This window comes from Labrus mixtus, chromosome 20 (genome assembly GCF_963584025.1).
Source record: "Labrus mixtus chromosome 20, fLabMix1.1, whole genome shotgun sequence".
Taxonomy (NCBI): domain Eukaryota; kingdom Metazoa; phylum Chordata; class Actinopteri; order Labriformes; family Labridae; genus Labrus; species Labrus mixtus.
Genome location: NC_083631.1, coordinates 9,073,408 through 9,092,436, shown reverse-complemented (window position 1 = coordinate 9,092,436; position 19,029 = coordinate 9,073,408). Strand labels below are relative to the sequence as shown.

The 19,029-nt window shown below is 43.9% G+C and overlaps 1 protein-coding gene across 18 annotated transcripts in view; it reads right to left on the bottom strand.

Moving 5' to 3' along the window:
* Nucleotides 1-19,029, bottom strand: part of mapk8ip3 (mitogen-activated protein kinase 8 interacting protein 3) — a 32,287-nt gene that overhangs the window by 7,759 nt on the left and 5,499 nt on the right. For 2 of the 18 annotated variants that reach the window (XM_061065919.1, XM_061065914.1), the window contains exons 2-22: nt 18,557-18,677; nt 17,911-17,981; nt 16,954-17,045; nt 16,187-16,210; nt 13,998-14,145; nt 12,482-12,713; nt 12,283-12,385; nt 10,782-10,900; nt 9,926-9,937; nt 8,722-8,739; nt 7,097-7,154; nt 6,725-6,877; nt 5,389-5,446; nt 5,055-5,206; nt 4,819-4,875; nt 4,559-4,729; nt 3,238-3,397; nt 2,240-2,294; nt 1,702-1,787; nt 1,103-1,252; nt 843-1,008 (exon numbers count right to left, since the gene is read on the bottom strand). In XM_061065919.1, coding sequence (XP_060921902.1) covers nt 843-1,008; nt 1,103-1,252; nt 1,702-1,787; nt 2,240-2,294; nt 3,238-3,397; nt 4,559-4,729; nt 4,819-4,875; nt 5,055-5,206; nt 5,389-5,446; nt 6,725-6,877; nt 7,097-7,154; nt 8,722-8,739; nt 9,926-9,937; nt 10,782-10,900; nt 12,283-12,385; nt 12,482-12,713; nt 13,998-14,145; nt 16,187-16,210; nt 16,954-17,045; nt 17,911-17,981; nt 18,557-18,677 — 2,206 coding nt within the window. The remainder of the gene's footprint in view (nt 1-842; nt 1,009-1,102; nt 1,253-1,701; nt 1,788-2,239; nt 2,295-3,237; nt 3,398-4,558; nt 4,730-4,818; nt 4,876-5,054; nt 5,207-5,388; nt 5,447-6,724; nt 6,878-7,096; nt 7,155-8,721; nt 8,740-9,925; nt 9,938-10,781; nt 10,901-12,282; nt 12,386-12,481; nt 12,714-13,997; nt 14,146-16,186; nt 16,211-16,953; nt 17,046-17,910; nt 17,982-18,556; nt 18,678-19,029) is intronic. The other 16 variants (XM_061065931.1, XM_061065932.1, XM_061065918.1 and 13 more) reach the window with 15 other exon arrangements.

The window sequence follows — 19,029 nt, the reverse complement described above, 5'->3', positions numbered from 1 at the left end:
CACAGTTTTGCAATTTTGCAGGAAAAAATAAACCCGACATTAAGAATTAATTTTCTCAAACAGCAATTGTTGCACAGCATCCTTTCTACGGGCAGGTTTTGTTGGAGCACGTGTTTGCATTGTTGAAACAATTCTGAACTAAATCAGTAAAATGTAACAAAGAAAAACTGACAAAGATTTCATCAGACATGAGTGTTCATTAACAGTCTGATGTTGATTTAATACTGACAAATAAGAGAGGACTGGCAGCAGGCTCAGCATGTCGCCCCAGACGTCCCTCTCCCCAGCAACGTTTTCCTCCTGGGGGGTCCCAAGGCGTTCCCAGGCCAGGATAAATATATAATCCCTCCAGTGAACTCTGGGTCTCCTCCACAGTTGGACGTGGCTTGAAGACCTCCAGAGGGAGGCGACCAGGATGCATCCTAATCAGATGCCTGAACCACCTCAACTGGCTCCTTTCAATGGAGAGGGGCACCCACTAGACAAGTCCAAACTCCTCCCCCTATCTCCAAGGCCGAGCACAGAAGAACTAATTTCGGCCACTTGTAGCTAATTCTTTTGGTCACTACAAAAAGCTCATGACTCTGGGTGAGGGTCTGAACTGGATTGAATGGTATATCTTTGTCTTTCGGCTCAGCTCACTCTTCACCATGATGGTCTGGCACAACGCTTCCAATACTGCGGACGCTGCACCAATCCACCTGTCAGTCACTCCTTTACTTGAATGTATTTTACTCAGATATAAAACTGTGACTCAATTTGAGCAACAACACAAGTTAAAGTCAGCTAAACACCCCGGATGTATAAAGTCTCCGGGGGGTTTGAAGAGAACTCTGCCTCACCTGGCACGCTGGAGATGCAGAGCACGTGGGCGTTGCAGACGTTGAACTGGTCGACCAGCGAGCCCGGCTGGTTTGCGTCGATGATGACCACCTTGCTGGCAGAGTGTGTGCTGGTGAGGATCCACACTCGACTGCTCATGGTGTCCGTCTCCTGGAGCTCCTTGGACTGCGTGAACACAGGAGGGAGAGATGAGACGGTCGAAGCATGTTTTTTAAAAACCCGCCCTCTAAACGTAACACAAGTAACTAAATGTCTGTACCTTCCTCTTCTCCGGGGAGCTGTGGCTCTTCTTGTCTCCGTTCTCCTCGGCCTGCAGAGGGTCGCTGCTGCCTGAAGGTGCGTTGGTCTGCAGAGACGCCTGATTGGCCGCCCTCCATCCTGTGAGGTCCACTCCTGCTGCACACCACAACTACAAGCACAGCCAAGATGAGAAGATATGTAAACAACCAGAAAATACACCTGAACACTCTCAGTCTGACTTACATGACACAACGCCCTTTTCAAAGTGAGGTTACTGTATTTCTTTGTCAGGGAACAAACCGCCACGTGTCACTCTGAACCCGACAGATGTTTATGTGAACGCTTTGATGACGCATGAACTCATCGTCTTTATCGTCCATCTTTGTTCCCTTCAACGACGACCCTAAACATCACATTTAACCCTGTGGTCATCGCCTTGTGTTTAATTTAATTTGGACACACTGATGCTTCATTCTCACTTCACTTTCAGCTGATGAAAACAGCCTTCAGCCGTCAAACTCTGCACAAATATCTGAGGATGAAACATTCAAATCAGCTAACAGAACGGAAAAACATATGTTTGAGTAATGCCCGTCACTCGTCCCCCGAACGCCTCACCTTCCTGTTGGGGTCCTTCTCCACCAGAGGACGACAGTAAACGGGGACGGGAACGTTCTTCATGCGGTTGTCCTCTTTCTCGGTCGCTGTCTAAAACGCAAACATTAAATGGTTTCAGGAGGAAATCAGAGAAGAGAAAAAACATCAAAACAGGAAGGAGAAAATCTTGATAAAATCAACGTGTTAAGTCGGGCAGGTTGAGACAGACAGAGGTTAAACGTTCAGAGGGGTTAAAAGGATGCAGTTATGATGTTAATGTTTCTTTATCATGCCTCAAAATAAAGATAAAATGTAATTTCATGCATTTCCAGAGTTGCAGAAGTTCTTTTCCAAATGTTAATATGTTTGAAAAATGCTCATTTGATGAGCGCATTCACATGTAGAGTAGAAGCTAAAGGCTGTCTTTGTTATCTGGATGTCTTCTGTGTTTGTTAAGTTGTAATTCTTCTGTTTTCTGGGTTTGGGGGCTTCATGAGGAAGGTTAAATGGGGGGGGGGGGGGGGGGTGAAGGCACATGCGGGCACTCTGTCGGTCTCACTTGCCTGTTGTCTCTTCAGCGGGCTGTCCTGAGCGCTGTCTGTCTGACCTCCAGGCTGCGGGAGACCAGAGTTAGAGCCACCTGCCTACCAACACACTCTGACCTCCGACCTTCACAGCGTCAGCCGGCCAGTTTAAATACTCTCTAATAACGATCATGGTCGAGTGGAAAAGACTGAGAGCTTCATGCTATTTTAACAGAAGTCGGTTTATTTAAAGGTCACATATCCTCCTCCTCCTCCTCTTCAGTGTAAATAAGTGTCAGAGCTCCTCAAAACATGTGTGTGAAGTTTCTTGTTCTAAATCCACTCTGATCCTGTATTTGATCATGTCTATAAACCCCTCTATTTCAGCCCTGCTCAGAACAGGCTGTTTCTGTGTCTGTACCTTTAAATATGTAAATGAGCTGTCTCTGACCACGCCCCCTCTCTGGAAGGGCTTGGTGTACTCAGTGCTTTCTCGCTCCATGTCCTATTGTTTACGGTGAGAAGGCAGAACAAACACCTAGCTGTGGGAGTGTCACCCACCTGGGGGAGGGGTTACTGCCCTTTGTGATGTCATGAAGGGAAAATCTCCAAACGGCCTGTTTGAGCACACATTTTCTGAAAAGTGGAGCAGGGAAAACACGGAGAGGATGGATTTTTATCATCATTGGAGGGTTTGTAGACGGACTAGAGACACATGTTAGTGTCAGAGGAACATGGGGAAGAGGATAATATGTGACCTTTAAACTTTAGTCAAATGTTTCCGTGCATTCTTGAGACAGGTCAAGTTTTAGCCCAACATTCATTAAGACATTCTACAGTTTTTCAGCACCTGCATCTCTTTTCTAAAAATTAATTTCTCTTTGCATCATTTATCTGAAGAAGACGAGGAACTGAAGCTCATCTCAAGCCTAAAATCTCATCGACCTTTCATTTCAGCCTGGAGAAAATGTAGGAGAAGATGTGTGTGTGTGTGTGTGTGTGTGTGTGTGTGTGTGTGTGTGTGTGTGTGTACCTGTTTAAAGCGTGATGGCACACTCCACCCGCAGGCCTGCATGATGCCGTCATCGCGGCGCATGTGCTCGCGGACCTGCCGGTACTGCTCACGCCGCTGCTCTCTGCGAGCCAACAGTGCTGAGTCGCTGAGGAGAGACGCAACACCGTTACTCGCCAGTCTGGAAGCAACGAGAAGGAAGGGAAGAGGAAGAAGAAGAAGAGAGGAAGAGAGGAAGAGCGAAGCGTTAGCAGCCGAGCCAGCCGTCAGCAAGAGACAGAGAGAAGAAGAAATAGGAAGATTTTGAAGAGAGGAAAACGAAGCAACAGCAGTGAAAACCAGCTAAGAGTTAAACTACGGTCAAGCCAAGCACGGGGTCACTTCACACTTGACTGAAAGATCCCTGAATCCTTTTTTAAACAGAACTTTGATTGGTCATGTGCATTGGCATCTTTATATTTATGAAGCTCTGACAGGAAAATTATTGTTGTACTAAACAGAAGTTTAGTCTCTCCGCTTTACCAGACACGCTCCTCAAACCAGTTACTGTTGACTCAAGCCCGATCAGGACGAGGAAAATCTGCTTTTTCTTATTCTGCACCGGGCACTTAGAACTAGATACGACATCTTCTTCAGGGAAATTAACTTTGACCTTTTGGACATTTTAGAAACCTGATTTTTTAACCTCCCAACATCTGTTACTATTTTACATTATTTTTTGGGGCCATCTTTGTCAGGAAGTGTTGGGATGAGAGAGGATGTAGAAGTAGGGAATGACATGCAGCAAAGGTCAAGGTCGGACTCGAACCCATGGTCGCCGTGAAGAGGACCACAGCAACCGCATAACATATCCACCAGGCCACCGACGTCCCAAATGTGTTTACTTTATTGTATTTATTTGTATTATACTCATTGAGCTCGTTCAGTTATTTAATTATATTTTAGTTTTTTTTCCTACACTCTTGTATTTATGTAATTGTCTGAGCTTTTTGGAAATTCTCCAGTTTGTTGATGTTTGCAGCCTGAGAGCGACCTTGGAGGAAAACGGTCTCTAATGGAATATGTTCAATAGCAGGAACAGGATCTGTTTTCATCGGATTTAGATGAAAAAATATTAAATATCAGGCATGAAAAGATTTGTCTTGATATAATTTTTAAGTTTGTTGTGAAGAAAAATCCAAAATGCTGATCAGTGAAGAACCAGCTGGAAGCGTTCGACTCCCCAAAGCTGCTACTAGCGAGCGAGCGAGCAAGCAACAGACAAACCAAGCGCTCGGATCAGAGTGTGAGGCAGGTGAGGTGTAAAGGAAGCGTAAAGCTATGGAGCCGGTTTGCTGCTCACTCTTCAGGGAAGAACTCCAGCGTGCGGTTAGAGGTGGAGATCTGACACATGGTGTGGCTGCGGCGCTGAGAGAAACCAGCCGGAGACGGAGACTTGTAGTGGATGTTGACGCTGCAGTACGGCCGCTTGACGGGCGGCGGGCTGGACGACGTGCTGAAGAGACGTGCAAAGCTGGAGGATGGAGGAAGAAAGAGAAATGAATTACTCTGTTTGTTAAATTGGTTTTTTTTACAGTAAATAAGTAAGAAACAGAATCTTACAACTGCCAGATGGTGGACTTCTTTTTCTCTGTGATTTGAGGACTTTCTCTGGACGCCCTGAGAGGAAAGAGAGGTGTTGACAAGACGTTAAAGAAAAGCTAATCCAAACATCAAAGCCTTTCTTAAGTCACACAGTTCATTTTGAGACATTTCTGTGCCATAAAATCGCAAACAAATAAACATTCTTGTGCTGCAGAGAGAACTAAAGACCTGAAAACATCTTATCGTTCGTCTACCTGATCATCTCCGTCCACCGCACGGCCTCCTGCAGCTCCATCAGCCTCTCTTTGTACTGATTCCTCTCCATCAGCACGCGGGCCATCTCCACCCGGGTGAACCGCCGCCGCTGTGTCATCGTCATGTCGCCGTCCTGCATGGGTGATGAAAACTGGAGACACAAGAGCTTTTTTTTAAATGAATCGAAAAGGATCGACACAAACGTAAGAACTAGACAGTCTGTTTGAGCTCACATGTGGTTTGTTATAAGTTTGTGAGACTCTTTTCATTCTGTCGATAAAGAAACTTATGATGTGAGAAAAAACTTTCAGGTAAAGAAGTCGTTTCACTCACATCATCTCCTCCTTCATCCTTTGAGTCTCGAGACGCGCCGAGAGCTTCCGCTCGTAACCTGCGGCACAAAACCAAATGTCAGCGTTACACAACCTTATTCTACCTGTGGTCATCTGAACTAATCTGGACAGTCAGGGAAGAGTTTGAAACTTTTTCTTTTCCTGCTGGGACAGAATATAATCTATTTCTTTAAAATTCACCCTCATGAAGACACAAGATATTATCAGACAAAATGACTGTATTAAGCTCAGCTGTCATCACGTCTTTGTACATTCATATCAGCCATAGAGAGAGGAGAGACGGTTTCAGCTGAGCCAGCGTGTGTGTGTGCATGTCTGACAGGGTGTATGTGGAGCTCCCACTGTGCTTACACAACGCCGCAACACAACGTGATAGCGGCTGAACTTAGCTACGGCACTTTAGCAAAAAAAGCAGTCTGAAAAGGGGTACTGATTTATCGACAGCGTAATAATGGTGTCCCAGTCTGTAAATTTACATCGGATTACAGCGGTTTAGAGGAGAGAGCACTTGGCCGATCGATGAGCTAATCAGACCTATTTGGTTTGTTGAACCAGGCTGTAAACATGTTAATTTCTGCTGTTGAATGGGTGTGTATGTGACTTCCTGTGCTTCTGCAGTCGGCCTCTAGTGGACACTCGAGGAACTGCAGGATTTTACACTTCATTTTTCAGCACCAGAGGTCGCTGCTTGTTTTGAACTTGACTCTTTATGGAAGAAGTTGATCCTCAATCAGCTCTAACTGCAGGAACATTACAGCCTCATTCACTGTGAGCGGATTTACTGAATCCACAGAAAATAGAGGAAGGTATGAAAAAAAGGTGTTATGACTGTGTGCTCTTTTATTCTTCTTTAAAGGAAAAATCTTCCTCAAGAAGCACACTCAGCAGGAAACTACAGCTCCTCCTGACACTGACTCAGAAAAGAAAAATCAATACAGGATATTACAGGAGTCTGAAGAGGCCAAGATGTCGTCTACCACTCAGACAAACTGAGATCTGTTTGTAGACATTTTGCCCTCTGGCTGTCAAACTTGGAAAGGTCTCGAGTGACTGTTTTTCAAAAGTTGATTCTGTTCTGTGTCCTTTACCAGGATGAGTTCATTTTTTTGGGTCACTAAGGTTTGGATTACATGTCAGCAGTTTAACCCATTATGTTAAGGTGGTTATTGTTGTTATTGTTGTCTTACTGCTGCAGAGTGTAACTCGTATTTGTTTGGTTATTTTCTGCAATGCATCAAAATGTATTTCTGATTTAAATACCATAAAAAGAAGAAGCTCATTAATTCCTGCAAACAACAAGTAGCTGTGAGTTTCACCTCTTGAGTTCTTCTTCCAGCTCCTTCACTCGAGCGTCCACTTTGTTCTTGGACTGCCTCACAGCCTCCAGTTCCTCCCGCAGCACCTCCTGCTCCCCCGACAGCTCGTCCACTTTGGCTATAAGGTCGTTTTTCACGATGTTGAGAGCGTTTCTGTCGAGCAAAGAAAGCAGACGTCAGCAGCAGCTTGAGGAGAGTTTGACTCCTGCAGATGGGACATAGGCATTGTGCAATATCTGGTGCAAGCAAGAATAACTTCACTGTCCCACTTATTAAAGCACATCTTTAGGACACAAACACATCTTTGTGTTGTTACAAGACACATTATAAAGGATGAAAATAACACATTTTATACTCCTCTGTTTCTCTTACTTGGTCTCGAGGAGCTGTTTGTTCTCCGTCAGCAGGTTCTCCACCTCCTTTCCCATCCCTGAAACCGTCACATTCACAGCTGTCACTCTGCACACGGCATGCAATTATCAACAAACCCACAAGAGTTGTTTCACCGCAGGGGAAGGTAAGTGCGTTTTGTGGAGACAAATATGTAAAAACTCCACAAAAGGCAAAGGTTTAATAATCAAAATGTAAAAAGGAAAATTAACGCACAGATGGTGGATTTTATAATCATGTTAGAATTAAGCACAGGTCAGGTTGACATGGAGGGTTGGTTGTTAGATTTCAGGAGTAAAATCAGGAGTTTAATCTTAAAGGATTTGTGTCTCCTCAAGGATCTTTGCCTGAACCAGCACCGAGCAGCAACAGTTTGACGTTAAGTAGTATGAGAAGAATTTATTCTTCTCCTCAAACATTTAGTCTGAGGTTAGGGTTGAGTTTAAAGGTCACATATTCTCCTCCTCTTCAACAAGTTTAAATAAGTCTCAGAGCTCCCCAAATCATGTGTGAAGTTTCTTGTTCTAAATCCACTCTGATCCTGTATTTGATCATGTCTATAAACCCCTCTATTTCAGCCCTGCTCAGAACAGGCTGTTTCTGTGTCTGTACCTTTAAATATGTAAATGAGCTGTCTCTGACCACGCCCCCTCTCTGGAAGGGCTTGGGTGTACTCGGGCTTTCGCGCTCCATGTCCTACTGTTTACGGTGAGAAGGCAGACTCACAGGGCAGAACAAACACCTAGCTGTGGGAGTGTCACCCACCTGGGGGAGGGGCTACTGCCCTTTGTGATGTCATGAAGGGAAAATCTCCAAACGGCCTGTTTGAGCACACATTTTCTGAAAAGTGGAGCAGGCAGAAGACGGAGAGGATGGACTATTCTCATCATTGGGGGGTTTGTAGACAGACTAGGGGCGGATGTTACTGTATAAAAACACGGTGAAATGCATTTTGCATAATATGTGACCTTTAAAATTGTTGCTATTAAATCTGAAGGATTGCTAATTCAGAGAAAATCATACGTGCAAGCAGAAAGCACCGTGCAAAATCAGCCAAGGACACAAACTTTAAGCAGAACTTTTTGAACATATGGAACAAAGGGTGCTTTGCACAAACATCAAACACAAACAATACAAAAAGGGAAGAGGTTCTTATTCACCAGGTGTCGATTACAGCAGTGAGGGTTTGAGATGTGTGCAGAGAAAAGTGTTTGTTGTGAAATGTGAGCTGACTGCAGAGTCGGTTCACTACAGACAGCTCAGAGGACACTTTTCTGTGCAAAACTGGAGGTTATACAATTTGTTTCTTTGCTTTGATTCGTCTGGTTATCAAATATCTTTACTGGAATAAAACTAACAATTCGGTACAGGAAATTTCCATTTGATTCAGAGATCTCAAAAGCCAGTAGTCTGTCTCATTTCATTGTTTTTCCATGTTAAAATCGTTTACAAAATGAGATATACGTTTTGCAAAGGTGGCACAAACAGTAAACATAAAGCCACGCTGAAAGCAAACACAAAGAAGGAACCAGGAGGATGTGAAAGCTGGAGGTTGGGGGATGATATGACAAGCAGATGTGACCACGAGTGTAGGCAAGGAGCCTTACCGAAGAAATCATCACGGACTGGAGGCAAAAGAAGAAGGAGAAGAGGAAGAAAGGTGTGGATCAGAGAGTAAGAAGAGAAGATGTTCAGGAGATATTAAAGGGAGAATAGAGAGGATGCTAGAAAAATGTTTTTCTGACCAAACAGATCATCAGGTTTATTTTAAAGTCTCAGTGAACTGAAATTCTAAGAGCATACTTATTCTTTGAATTGATGTATTGCATATTTGATTTTGAGGCCATGAGTATCTGGGATTAACGGCAGGGAGAGAAATGATATATCATTAAATTTGGGGGATTTTGAAACCTCTTTTTTAAGTCTATTGGACTTTAAAGGATCAATCAGTAAGATGTGTAGTGAGTGAAAGGTACCTTACTATATGATGAGACATTAAGGAAACATGCTATGTTGAAGTGCTGGCTTCTCTGACAACAATGCAGCAGCCAGTATGTCCTCCTTCTAACTTTAGATTCTGGTCCTGAATGCTCTGGATTTGTTTGGACCAGAGAAGGTAGGCGGTTTTCAGGCACCCCCACGGCCGTTTTGGACGCCCCTCGGTTTGCCAGATATGAGAGCAGTTATCAGGTCAAACCAACAGGTGTTGCAGCGATGGAAGCGGGCAAGAAAAGTGGTTCAGATAGAAGTGATTGTACCCGACCTAAAAAGCCTCTGCATGTTTCTAATAAGCTCCACGAGCAGAAATGTGCTCAAACTAGGATCAATATTGGAGATGCTTTTGAAAAATGGAGAGAGGTTAGAACGCAGAAAGGTTTACAGACCCATGCAGAGCTGGATAAACACTGAAGCTTCAGTGTCCACCACATGGCAACCTGCATGAGCATCCACTCTAGAGAGGAGGGCGGGGGGAGACAGCTCTCTACAATGTTTTGAATTTGTCCCCATTTTAAAGACTAGGGGGCAGAGTTACATATTGCTCCTTTAAGGTTTGCAGACTTTCTGTGTTTTGGTGATCGCTTAAGATTCAAAGAGTTTCACTGTGACTTTAAAGGGAATTTCAGTGGCATATTTTACAAACTGATTTCAAAGTAATAAACTTTCCTATATGAGCTACAATTTTAAACTGATATATGTAACTTTAAATAAATGGTATGCACTCATTAATGTTCACTCTAAATTGTGGAGTTTGGAGCGTAAAGAGGAGTTAAGAGAGTAAAAGAAAAAACAAATGCATGCTCAGATACACACCTGAGAACTCGCCTATGGGTGTCACCAGCAGAAGCACATAAAAGGGAAAAAAGAAAAATGGGTGAGAGGTTAACAAGTGGACAAGAAGTCTTGAGCTTCCCCTTTCTGTTTCTGCTTTTTAGAATTCAGTGTGAATAAATTAAAACCCAAAATAACTCTGTTCTAATGCTGGAAATGAACCAAAACAAAACTCTTCAAAACCCCTTAAAGTGTGTGTAAATAATGAGCGTATAAGATCAAATAAAGGGCGATAAAAACGGATTTTTTCACCTTCTAAAAAAGGTCAAATATGTCTTAACTCAAACCCCTTAAAATATGTTGCATCAAACAAACATCTGCCTTAAAGAAACAGACTAAAAACAACAACAACTTTCAAAGTAACTCTGCATGAGAGGGCAGCTGGCGTTGTTTGTGCAGCAAATGAGGGAGTTCATGATTTTTTTTCAGGATGTGGCCGATGGTGAGCTGCATGGAGCGTTTTGTTTACTGCCTCAGCCATGCAAGAGAGAAAGAAGTCAGAGCTGGTGCAGCGGTACAATCACACAGACTCACACTGAGCTCCTGCTCTACACTTCTGCAAAGACAAAAGAAACACTGGCTTCGAGGAAGGTGCACATGCATCTTCGTCGTCCCTGATTTGGATCTCAAAGTATTCAGATATAACTGAGTAATAACGCACAGTGGCAGGAGAGGAAATAGGTCAACTTCACTTTCCCTCAGGAGGCGTCGAAGGAGGAGCGGTTTCACAGAGAAATATTTACTAACTTCATTATTACAGCCGAGCTTCAGAGCAACACGATGCTGTTTTTTAACCTGTGACTGTAACCTAAGTGCTGCCCTTAAGTTCTGATCATACCCAACAGCTCGGCGCCTGCATCCACGTCTCCGATGATGTCCGACTTGGCGTCTTTGATCTCGTGGTACAGAGAGTCGGTGTTGATGCCGAAGGCCTCGTTCACGATGCCCTGAGAGGGGCTGAAACACACATCGGATTAAACCAGACACTCGCAGTGTGAGAACCAAAAACTCATTTACATGTTCTCCCTTAAGTTTCCACTTGATCTGGAGTTAATCGATAAAACATACCGATGTAACTAAGAGGAGAAGGATCAAGCGGTAAGGACCCAGAATTTTAAACAATGATAAGATATTTGTCAAAATCATACAATACTGATAACTGTTTTGGCACCAGGAAAACAAAAATAGGAGTCCTAGGCACCCAATAGTGGTTAATTTAATATTTGAAATCACCAAAATTTGCGCTTAAACTCCTGCACACTGTCTTAATTTCAGTACCAAAACATTTCCAATATATTCAGGCTTTTAAATAATACAGATCTTAATACAGATCTTAAGTCTTATTTTTAACTAAAATATGCTGCGAGTTAAGTCTCTATTGAGACCGTACTCTCACTTTTCTCACTTTTTAACTCGCAGCAGCTTTTAGTTAAAAATAAGACTTAAGATCTGTATTATTTAAAAGCTTTGGTACTTTTTGAATACCATCAATCATTAAAATGACCAAACAAACTGAGCTCAATGTTTGCAGGCACGGGGGCTACACTTCTAGTTCACTCACAGTTACCAAAGGTGTGCCTCAGGGGTCCGTCCTGGGGCCTCTCCTAATCATTCTTTATACAGAAATAATACGGATCAAAATGTTTTCAATGTTCATTTTCATTTTTACGCTGACGACACTGTGAGGTAGTACTCAGCACACGATCCAGATCAAGCTCTCTCACAGTTACAACTTGCTTTCAAGACTGTTTGACAACATTGTTATGATTTAAAACGTGTTTTAAACGCAGACGGACCCAAAGTCATGATGTCACCATCTTACCTGCCTTCTATCTCCACTTCTAATGGAACACAAATTGAGTCTGTTTCGAGCTACAGTAAATAATTTTGACCACCTAAAGGTCAAAGACTTCTTTTAATTTCATATAAATAACACGAGTGAGGTTTGTTTTAATGCATTAAAGACAAAGTATGACGAAACTTGATTAAAGCTGTCCTGTGGAGGTGAAGATAAAAGCATATTTGCTCAGATGAAGAGCTCGATGTTTGTGCAAATCTGCACAAAAGACTGCAACCTAACCTAATTCAACAAAGAAATAATCCAAGAAACTATGTTCACTACTCAAGCAAGTTAGACTTTGCAAGCAGGTTTTTTTAGTTTCAATTTTTTTCTGCCAGCCTGAGTCCTGATTACCTGATTCATCATGTAGGTATTAAATGTTCAGAACACTCGTGTGGTCTGACTTCATGTCATGTCACTGCTGAGAGGGAGATCTAATATGCTCTCTGTACTCTGTTAGTTTGTGCAGGTCGGATAATGCAGCCTCGCTTTGTTGTACCTGTTTCCTCCTCCGTACACTCGGGGGTCCACACACATGTCCAGCTCAGGGGTCGAGTCGATGATCTCCTGAAACTCAGACCACTCATCGCTGCTTCCCATACCTGAAAAGACACGACAGAGAAGCAGCTGAAGAACATCTCTCCTTCCAGTCACCGGATCTTTAAACTAAAGGTCGTGTTTTTCTTTATGTTTCTTACCGATGCTGACGTTCCTGGTCTCCTGGGAAACCTGTACCTCCATGTTCCGGCTGAGCCTCTTGGCACTTTTCCTGCGATTTCCGGCCCTCATCGCATCGAACTCCGAGTTCGGGGGGAATCCCTCGTTGATGGGGGTGACGCTGGCGGAGGGGACCGAGGAGGTTGGCGTGTTGGACTTGCTTCCTGTGCTGCTTGGTGTGGCCGCCACTGAGTCAGACTCTGATCCATCCTCCTTGGTGTAGAGCGGTTTGTGTGAGTCGATGACATGTGAGCGAGAGACAGGGAAGATAATATGAGCATCAAGTAGAGGAGGGAGGATCGGGCGCTACTTTATTTTACCTGTAACATCTGCATACATACTCACTGCTTAGTTCATATGAAAGTGTCTTTAAATCACACTCTGTGCCAATTTATGTGCAATGTGAAGCTACGAGCTCAAACATAGTTCCTGAGTCGTTTCACGTTTACAGAAACTTTTTCCAACATATATAGTTTGTTTTCTCTGCACAGACGTTAAAGGCTTTATATGTGATTTTTTGATCCAGCAGATGTCGCCCTTGAGCACCAGCATGAAACCAAAACAACTCGCGCTGCATTGTTGTGTTAGCATGCTAATGCTAGCAATCTTTATTATGCTCGTATCTTCACACTGCATGTAAATCTACCTGAAATGAGCGTGATCTAGAAACACAGTTAAGCAGTGAGTACAGTATGTTATTCTTCTTTTCTCTAGTCCCTCAATTAAACAACTTTTATATGCGAGGGGAGGAGTCGGCCGGCTGTCCGGGCGATGTAAACAAAGTGAAGATAGGACTCGGAAAACTCGGAAAACATCACAGACAGTGGGACTCAGGTGTTACACCCATTGTAGACAGTCATGACTCACAGAGTTATTTTCAGAGGATATACTTGATTTCTATTACAGTTAAGTGTGAAAAATCACATGTAAAGCCTTTAAGAACAGTGTTCAATAATGTTGGATATCAAAGTTATACTAAATACAACTCATTCTAACCTAAAGTAAGAGTTCACTTCTCTCTGTGCTAAAGCTCTCAGGATGTTACGGGGGCTATGACATGAAAGCAACACTGTCCTCTAACTTTCTTACCTGTGTGTTCATCTCACACATAAACACATTATCTGTAAATATGACATCAAACTGTACGAGTAGCATAACGGCACATTAAGAAACCAAGGCTCAAAGTGAAACATGAGGACACATGGAAGGAAGTAAACACAGTAAAATAATCACAGTTATAAAGAAACTCCATGAGAACAATATGGCCGCTCTGCTTGCTCGAGTCAACGTTTAAACCTCAAAGATATCTGATTTTCAAAAGGTTAAATACAGGTGATGTGAGTACTAAAGTTCCTCTTAGGTGACACAAGCAGGTGTGAAAGGAGGGGGGTGGTCAGGGTGGGTGTGGCTAGCAGTAAGGCTGGCCCCTCCCCTTTCCACTCCCTGGTCAGCGGTTGTGTTTGTGGAGGAGGAGGACACGGCCGCTGTCTGTCCCACCTGATAGGCAGAGCGTGAGGAAGACCGACCGAGCTCGCTGACCTGCCAGATGTCTTTCCCGGGCATCATCCTAGCCCCCCCGAGACCCCCACGTACCATGCCCTCGCCGCTCGGGTACAGGCTCAATGACGGCGGGCGCTCCGCTTTGCTGCAGGAAGAAAAGACACAGAGAGAGTTGTGTGAGAATACCTGTGGATCACTCGGTTCTTACATTGAATCAGCTCATCTTCTCTGAGGTCGGGTCCTCTCCTGGCATGCATCGATGCAAGGAGCAAAACGACCCCGACAAGGTTTCACAAAAAGTAGAAACAAAGGAGAACGTTTCAGGAAACACGCTTTATCTTTCATGCTGAGAGGCAAAGAAGAGGAGAATGATGCCATGATCTTTTATGCACAGGTAATATGAAGCTACAAATCTGAGAAGAGACTCTCAGATGAGCAACATTTAATGTTTTTAAAGAAATAAAAAGTAAAGTTTAACAACTGCCTTCTTTTAAAATCTGAGTCACTTTGAACTTCTTGTTTTTATGCTTAATTAATATATTGATTGTCCTGTTTCTAGCTGTTTGTTCTCCTGCTGCTGTCGACGTGACCAAATGGATGGTCTTTTAACAATGGATTAAAAGACTTTCTAAAAATACAGAAATCTGCCTGGAAATGTTTTTTTGCAACATTATCAAGATGTATTATCCTGTTCTTTCTTTTGCTTTTGTATATTTCTGTTACTTTTTTGTAACAAAGAATTGAGACATATCTCTTATAACGACCGGCTGCTGTCTTTTTTATAATTTTTCATGTTTTTTACAAGCTGCAAATTAGTTTAGGCAAATCATCTTACTTCGGCTTCTCTACAGGACAGCAGACATGCACAGAGTGATTTTTAAATGTTTAAATAAATGCATTATTTCTCCACATCAGACAGTCGTCAAAATGCTTCCTCCTAACACAATATTGATTTTTGGGAGAGACAGACACGCAGAGCAGGCAGACAGACAGACAGACAGATGGACTGACTGCGACTCATGAGGGAGGAAAAGGAGAAAGGTCAAATATGCATGATATAATATGCATTGTTTATCATGACCTCTTAATCATTCCTTATTGCACCACTGATACATTCAGAAATGTTTTTCACAAGCAAGTAACAGCAAACACCTGAGAGAATAACAGTTTATAACAGGAAGGGCATCAGCACTTCTTAAATCACATTTGAGGTCTAAGCAGGCTGGTTTAGAGGAGGAGGAGGAAGAGGAGGAGGAGGAAGAAGAGGAGGAGGAAGAGGAGGAGGAGGAGGAGGAAGAGAGGAGGAGGGGGAGGAGGAAGAGGAGGAAGAAGGAAGAGGAGGAGGAAGAGGAGGAAGAAGAGGAGGAGGAAGAGGAGGAGGAGGGGGAGGAGGAAGAGGAGGAAGAAGGAAGAGGAGGAGGAGGAAGAGGAGGAAGAAGAGGAGGAGGAAGAAGGAAGAGGAGGAGGAGGAAGAGGAGGAGGAGGGGGAGGAGGAGGAGGAGGAGGAGGAGGAAAAAGAGGAGCAGGAAGAAGGAAGAGGAGGAGGAGGAGGACGGGGAGGAGAGAGGAGGAGGAAGAGGAGGAGGAGGGGGAGGAGAGAGGAGGAGGAAGAAGAGGAGGAGGAAGAAGGAAGAGGAGGAGGAGGAGGAAGAGGAGGAGGAGGAGGAGGGGGAGGAGAGAGGAGGAGGAGGAAGAGGAGGAGGAGAGAGGAGAGGAGGAGGAGGAAGTAGAGGAGGAGGAATAGAAGGAGGAAGAAGGAGGAGGAGGGGGGGAGGAAGAGGAGGAAGAAGAAGAGGAGGAGGAGAGAGGAGGGGGAGGAGGAAGAGGAAGAGGAAGTAAAGGAGGAGGAAGAGGAGGAGGGATAGGAAGAGGAGGAGGAAGAAGAGAGGAAGAGGAGAAGGGATAGGAAGAGGAGGAGGAAGAAGAGAGGAAGTGGAGAAGGAGGAGGAGGAGGAGGAAGAAGAGGAGGAGAGAGGAGGGGGAGGAGGAGGAGGAGGAAGAAGAGAGGAGGAGGAGGAGGAGGAGGAGGAAGAGGAGGAGAGAGGAGGGGGAGGAGGAGGAGGAAGAAGAAGAGAGGAGGAGGAGGAGGAGGAGGAGGAAGAAGAGCGGAGGAAGAGGAGGAGGAAGGAGGAAGAAGAAGAAGAGGAGGAGGAGAGAGAGCAGCTGTGGGACCTTGTTGAATTTACCTTTTCCTCCATGTGTGGTGTCGACTGTAAAACAGCAGCACAGAGAGCAAACCAGCGAGACAGACAGACAGACAGACACCGATTAGAGAGAGACAGGAGACAGGAATGTGCCATGACTCATGAAAACACACACATACACACACATACACCTTGACAAGCTGACTATAATTAGATAATGTTTGTTTCAGTTTCAGATAATCAGACTCCGATACAAGAGAAAACCCAATCTCCGTTTGTACTGCAAACATCCTTAAAAACTGAAAGCATCAGGAGCTAAACCAGCTGCATCCATTTCTTTATTTTTAAAACAGTCGAAGGAGATTTGTAGGATTATGATGTCTTTAAAGACAAAGTGTATCTGAATAGATTTTTAAGACACTGAACATGCTGCAGGAGGCGACTAATCTGTAATTCAGCTGCAGAAGCTGCACCAGATGCCCCCCCCCGTCTGGTTTCACAGTTTTATATTTCTAAATCCACGTTTGGCTGATTGCTGAACAAATAAACTACAAACTCTTTCTTTAATTATTTCCCTCGAGGCTCATAATGCTGCCAGGGTTTTTGTACATTTCTTTTCTGAGTGGGAAGAACCAGCTGTTCATCACAACAAGCACGTCGACGAATGTAAGGCCTGATACATCCAGGACACAAACACTGAACATCAGCAACACAAAGATGGGTGAAAGTTACAAATTAAAGATACACAACAGAAAGATATTTGGGAGACCTTCACACACACACGCACACACACTCGTAAAATAACTCACGTTCGTCCACAGCCGGGGCCGTCTGATTGGCTGTTGCTCCCCGCCTGCTGCATTTTGGTTCGCTCTATGTGCTCGACGTACGTCTGAATCATCTGTGAACCACGATGACAAGAGACAGAAAAGAGGTTCAGATCAAACTGACTTTATGACCCTGAAATGTCTTCAGAGCGTTTATTTACTTGACATTGAATGAGATGATTTTATAATGCATATTGTTTATGTTTAACTACTTTTGGACACAGACTGTAAATATGAAGGTTTGAAGCCTGAGTGACGTCCCCCGTCTGTTCCTGCAGGGGGCGCTGGAGTCCCATCGATGGCGGTCTCCATGCTGGAAATGCTGTCTCAGTCTAACTTTCAGTCAACCTAACGACAGGCTGAGAGCTGGAGCTGAGGCGGGTTTTAAACCTCCTGACAAACCGTTACACCGCGCCCACCTGTCAATCAGGTCAGCTACACGCCTTATTGTGAATAACTTTTATCCTTCATCAAATCAAAACTGATGAGTCATCAAAACATTGACCCCCCCGTACAGTGTGTGTCGATCGAGACATAAGCTAATCACACCTATTTGTTTTTTTGAACCAGGCTGTAAACATGTTAATCTCTGCTGTAAAAACACTTTTCACAATGGGTGTGTATGTGACTTCCTGTGCTTCTGCAGCCAGCCTCTAGTGGACACTCCAGGAACTGCAGGATTTTACACTTCAGCATCGGCTTCATTTTTTTAACACCAGAGGTTGCTACTTGTTTTTGAAGCAGCAGATTGTTTTCTATTATTGACTGAGATTTTATATTTTTATGAAATTCAATAACTTCCTGGTTTTTAGAATAATGTAAACAAAATGGCGTTGTTTTGAAACTAAGGTTAGCACTAATGTAAAACATCTGATCTGACTTCTGGAAAAGTATGAAATGTTGAGAGAAACTGAAAGGTGCATGTGCTTAAGGTGTTACCTCAGTGTGCCGCTGGTGCAGAGCGTTGTACTCCTTCTTCATGTCTGATTCTCGCTCCTCCAACCGAGTGACTGAGAGAGAGAGAGAGTGAGAGAGTGAGAGAGAGAGAGAGTAAAATTTAAAAAACAGCAGGTAGGACTTCATGTAACATGTACAGTAGAAACAAAACTGAATTTATAATTGAAACAGCTCTGACCCCAATCCTTTGGGGTCGATCAGCTCACTCCATAATTTGTTGCTAATAAAAACTTGGGGCTGAGAAAATGAAACACATTCATGAAACATCCACGAAGTCATACAGCCTTAAGGTACTTTTTTAAAATAACGTTTCATCTTGATTTAAAGGTCCAATCAGTGAGATACAGATGTGAGATGGGATCAGCTGAGCCGGCGGAGGAGAACAGTGCTGTGTGTGTGTGTGCATGTCTGACTGTGTGTGTATGTGGAGCTCCTTGTGTGCCGTGCTCTCTCACACTTCTGCATCGCCGTAAAGGAATGTGAATTCACAGACCAGGACACCAATATTACACCATCAATGAATCAATGTGAATGTCTTCAGGCGTGACGGCAGAGCATCGTTATGGCGCTGCTGCTGAGTTGCTCTATGAAAAGGGCTTTTTGATAATAAAGATGTCTTTGCACTCACTCTGATCAGAGTAGTTCTTTGTCTTGAGCTCCAGCTGTTTCCCCTGCAGCTCCAGAAACTCCACCTGCACCTGCAGGTCCTTCTTCTCGGCCTCCAACGCATCCTCAAATTCAATGAATTTCTGTTGGAAGACACACAAGAAAACCTCAGAAATGTGCACAAGTGGTAATACATTCAGGGGTGTGATTCTAACAGGGCTGCTGTGAGGTGTCAGGGCGAGAAACATACCTCAACTGGCTGCACAAATTACACACAGACTGACAGAACAAATCTGTATTCGTAAACACCCCCCCCCCCCCCCCCCCCCCACAAAGCTGTTCACAATGACGTCTTTTTTTCAGTGCAGAAAGTCCACAAAGTCCTAATACTGTAATCCTCTGAACGCAGGGAGACCACAGAAACACGACTGTGCAGCTGAGTGACCCTCCCTGCTGCTCTCTCTTTCTCTCGCAGCAACTTTACGTTTATAACAC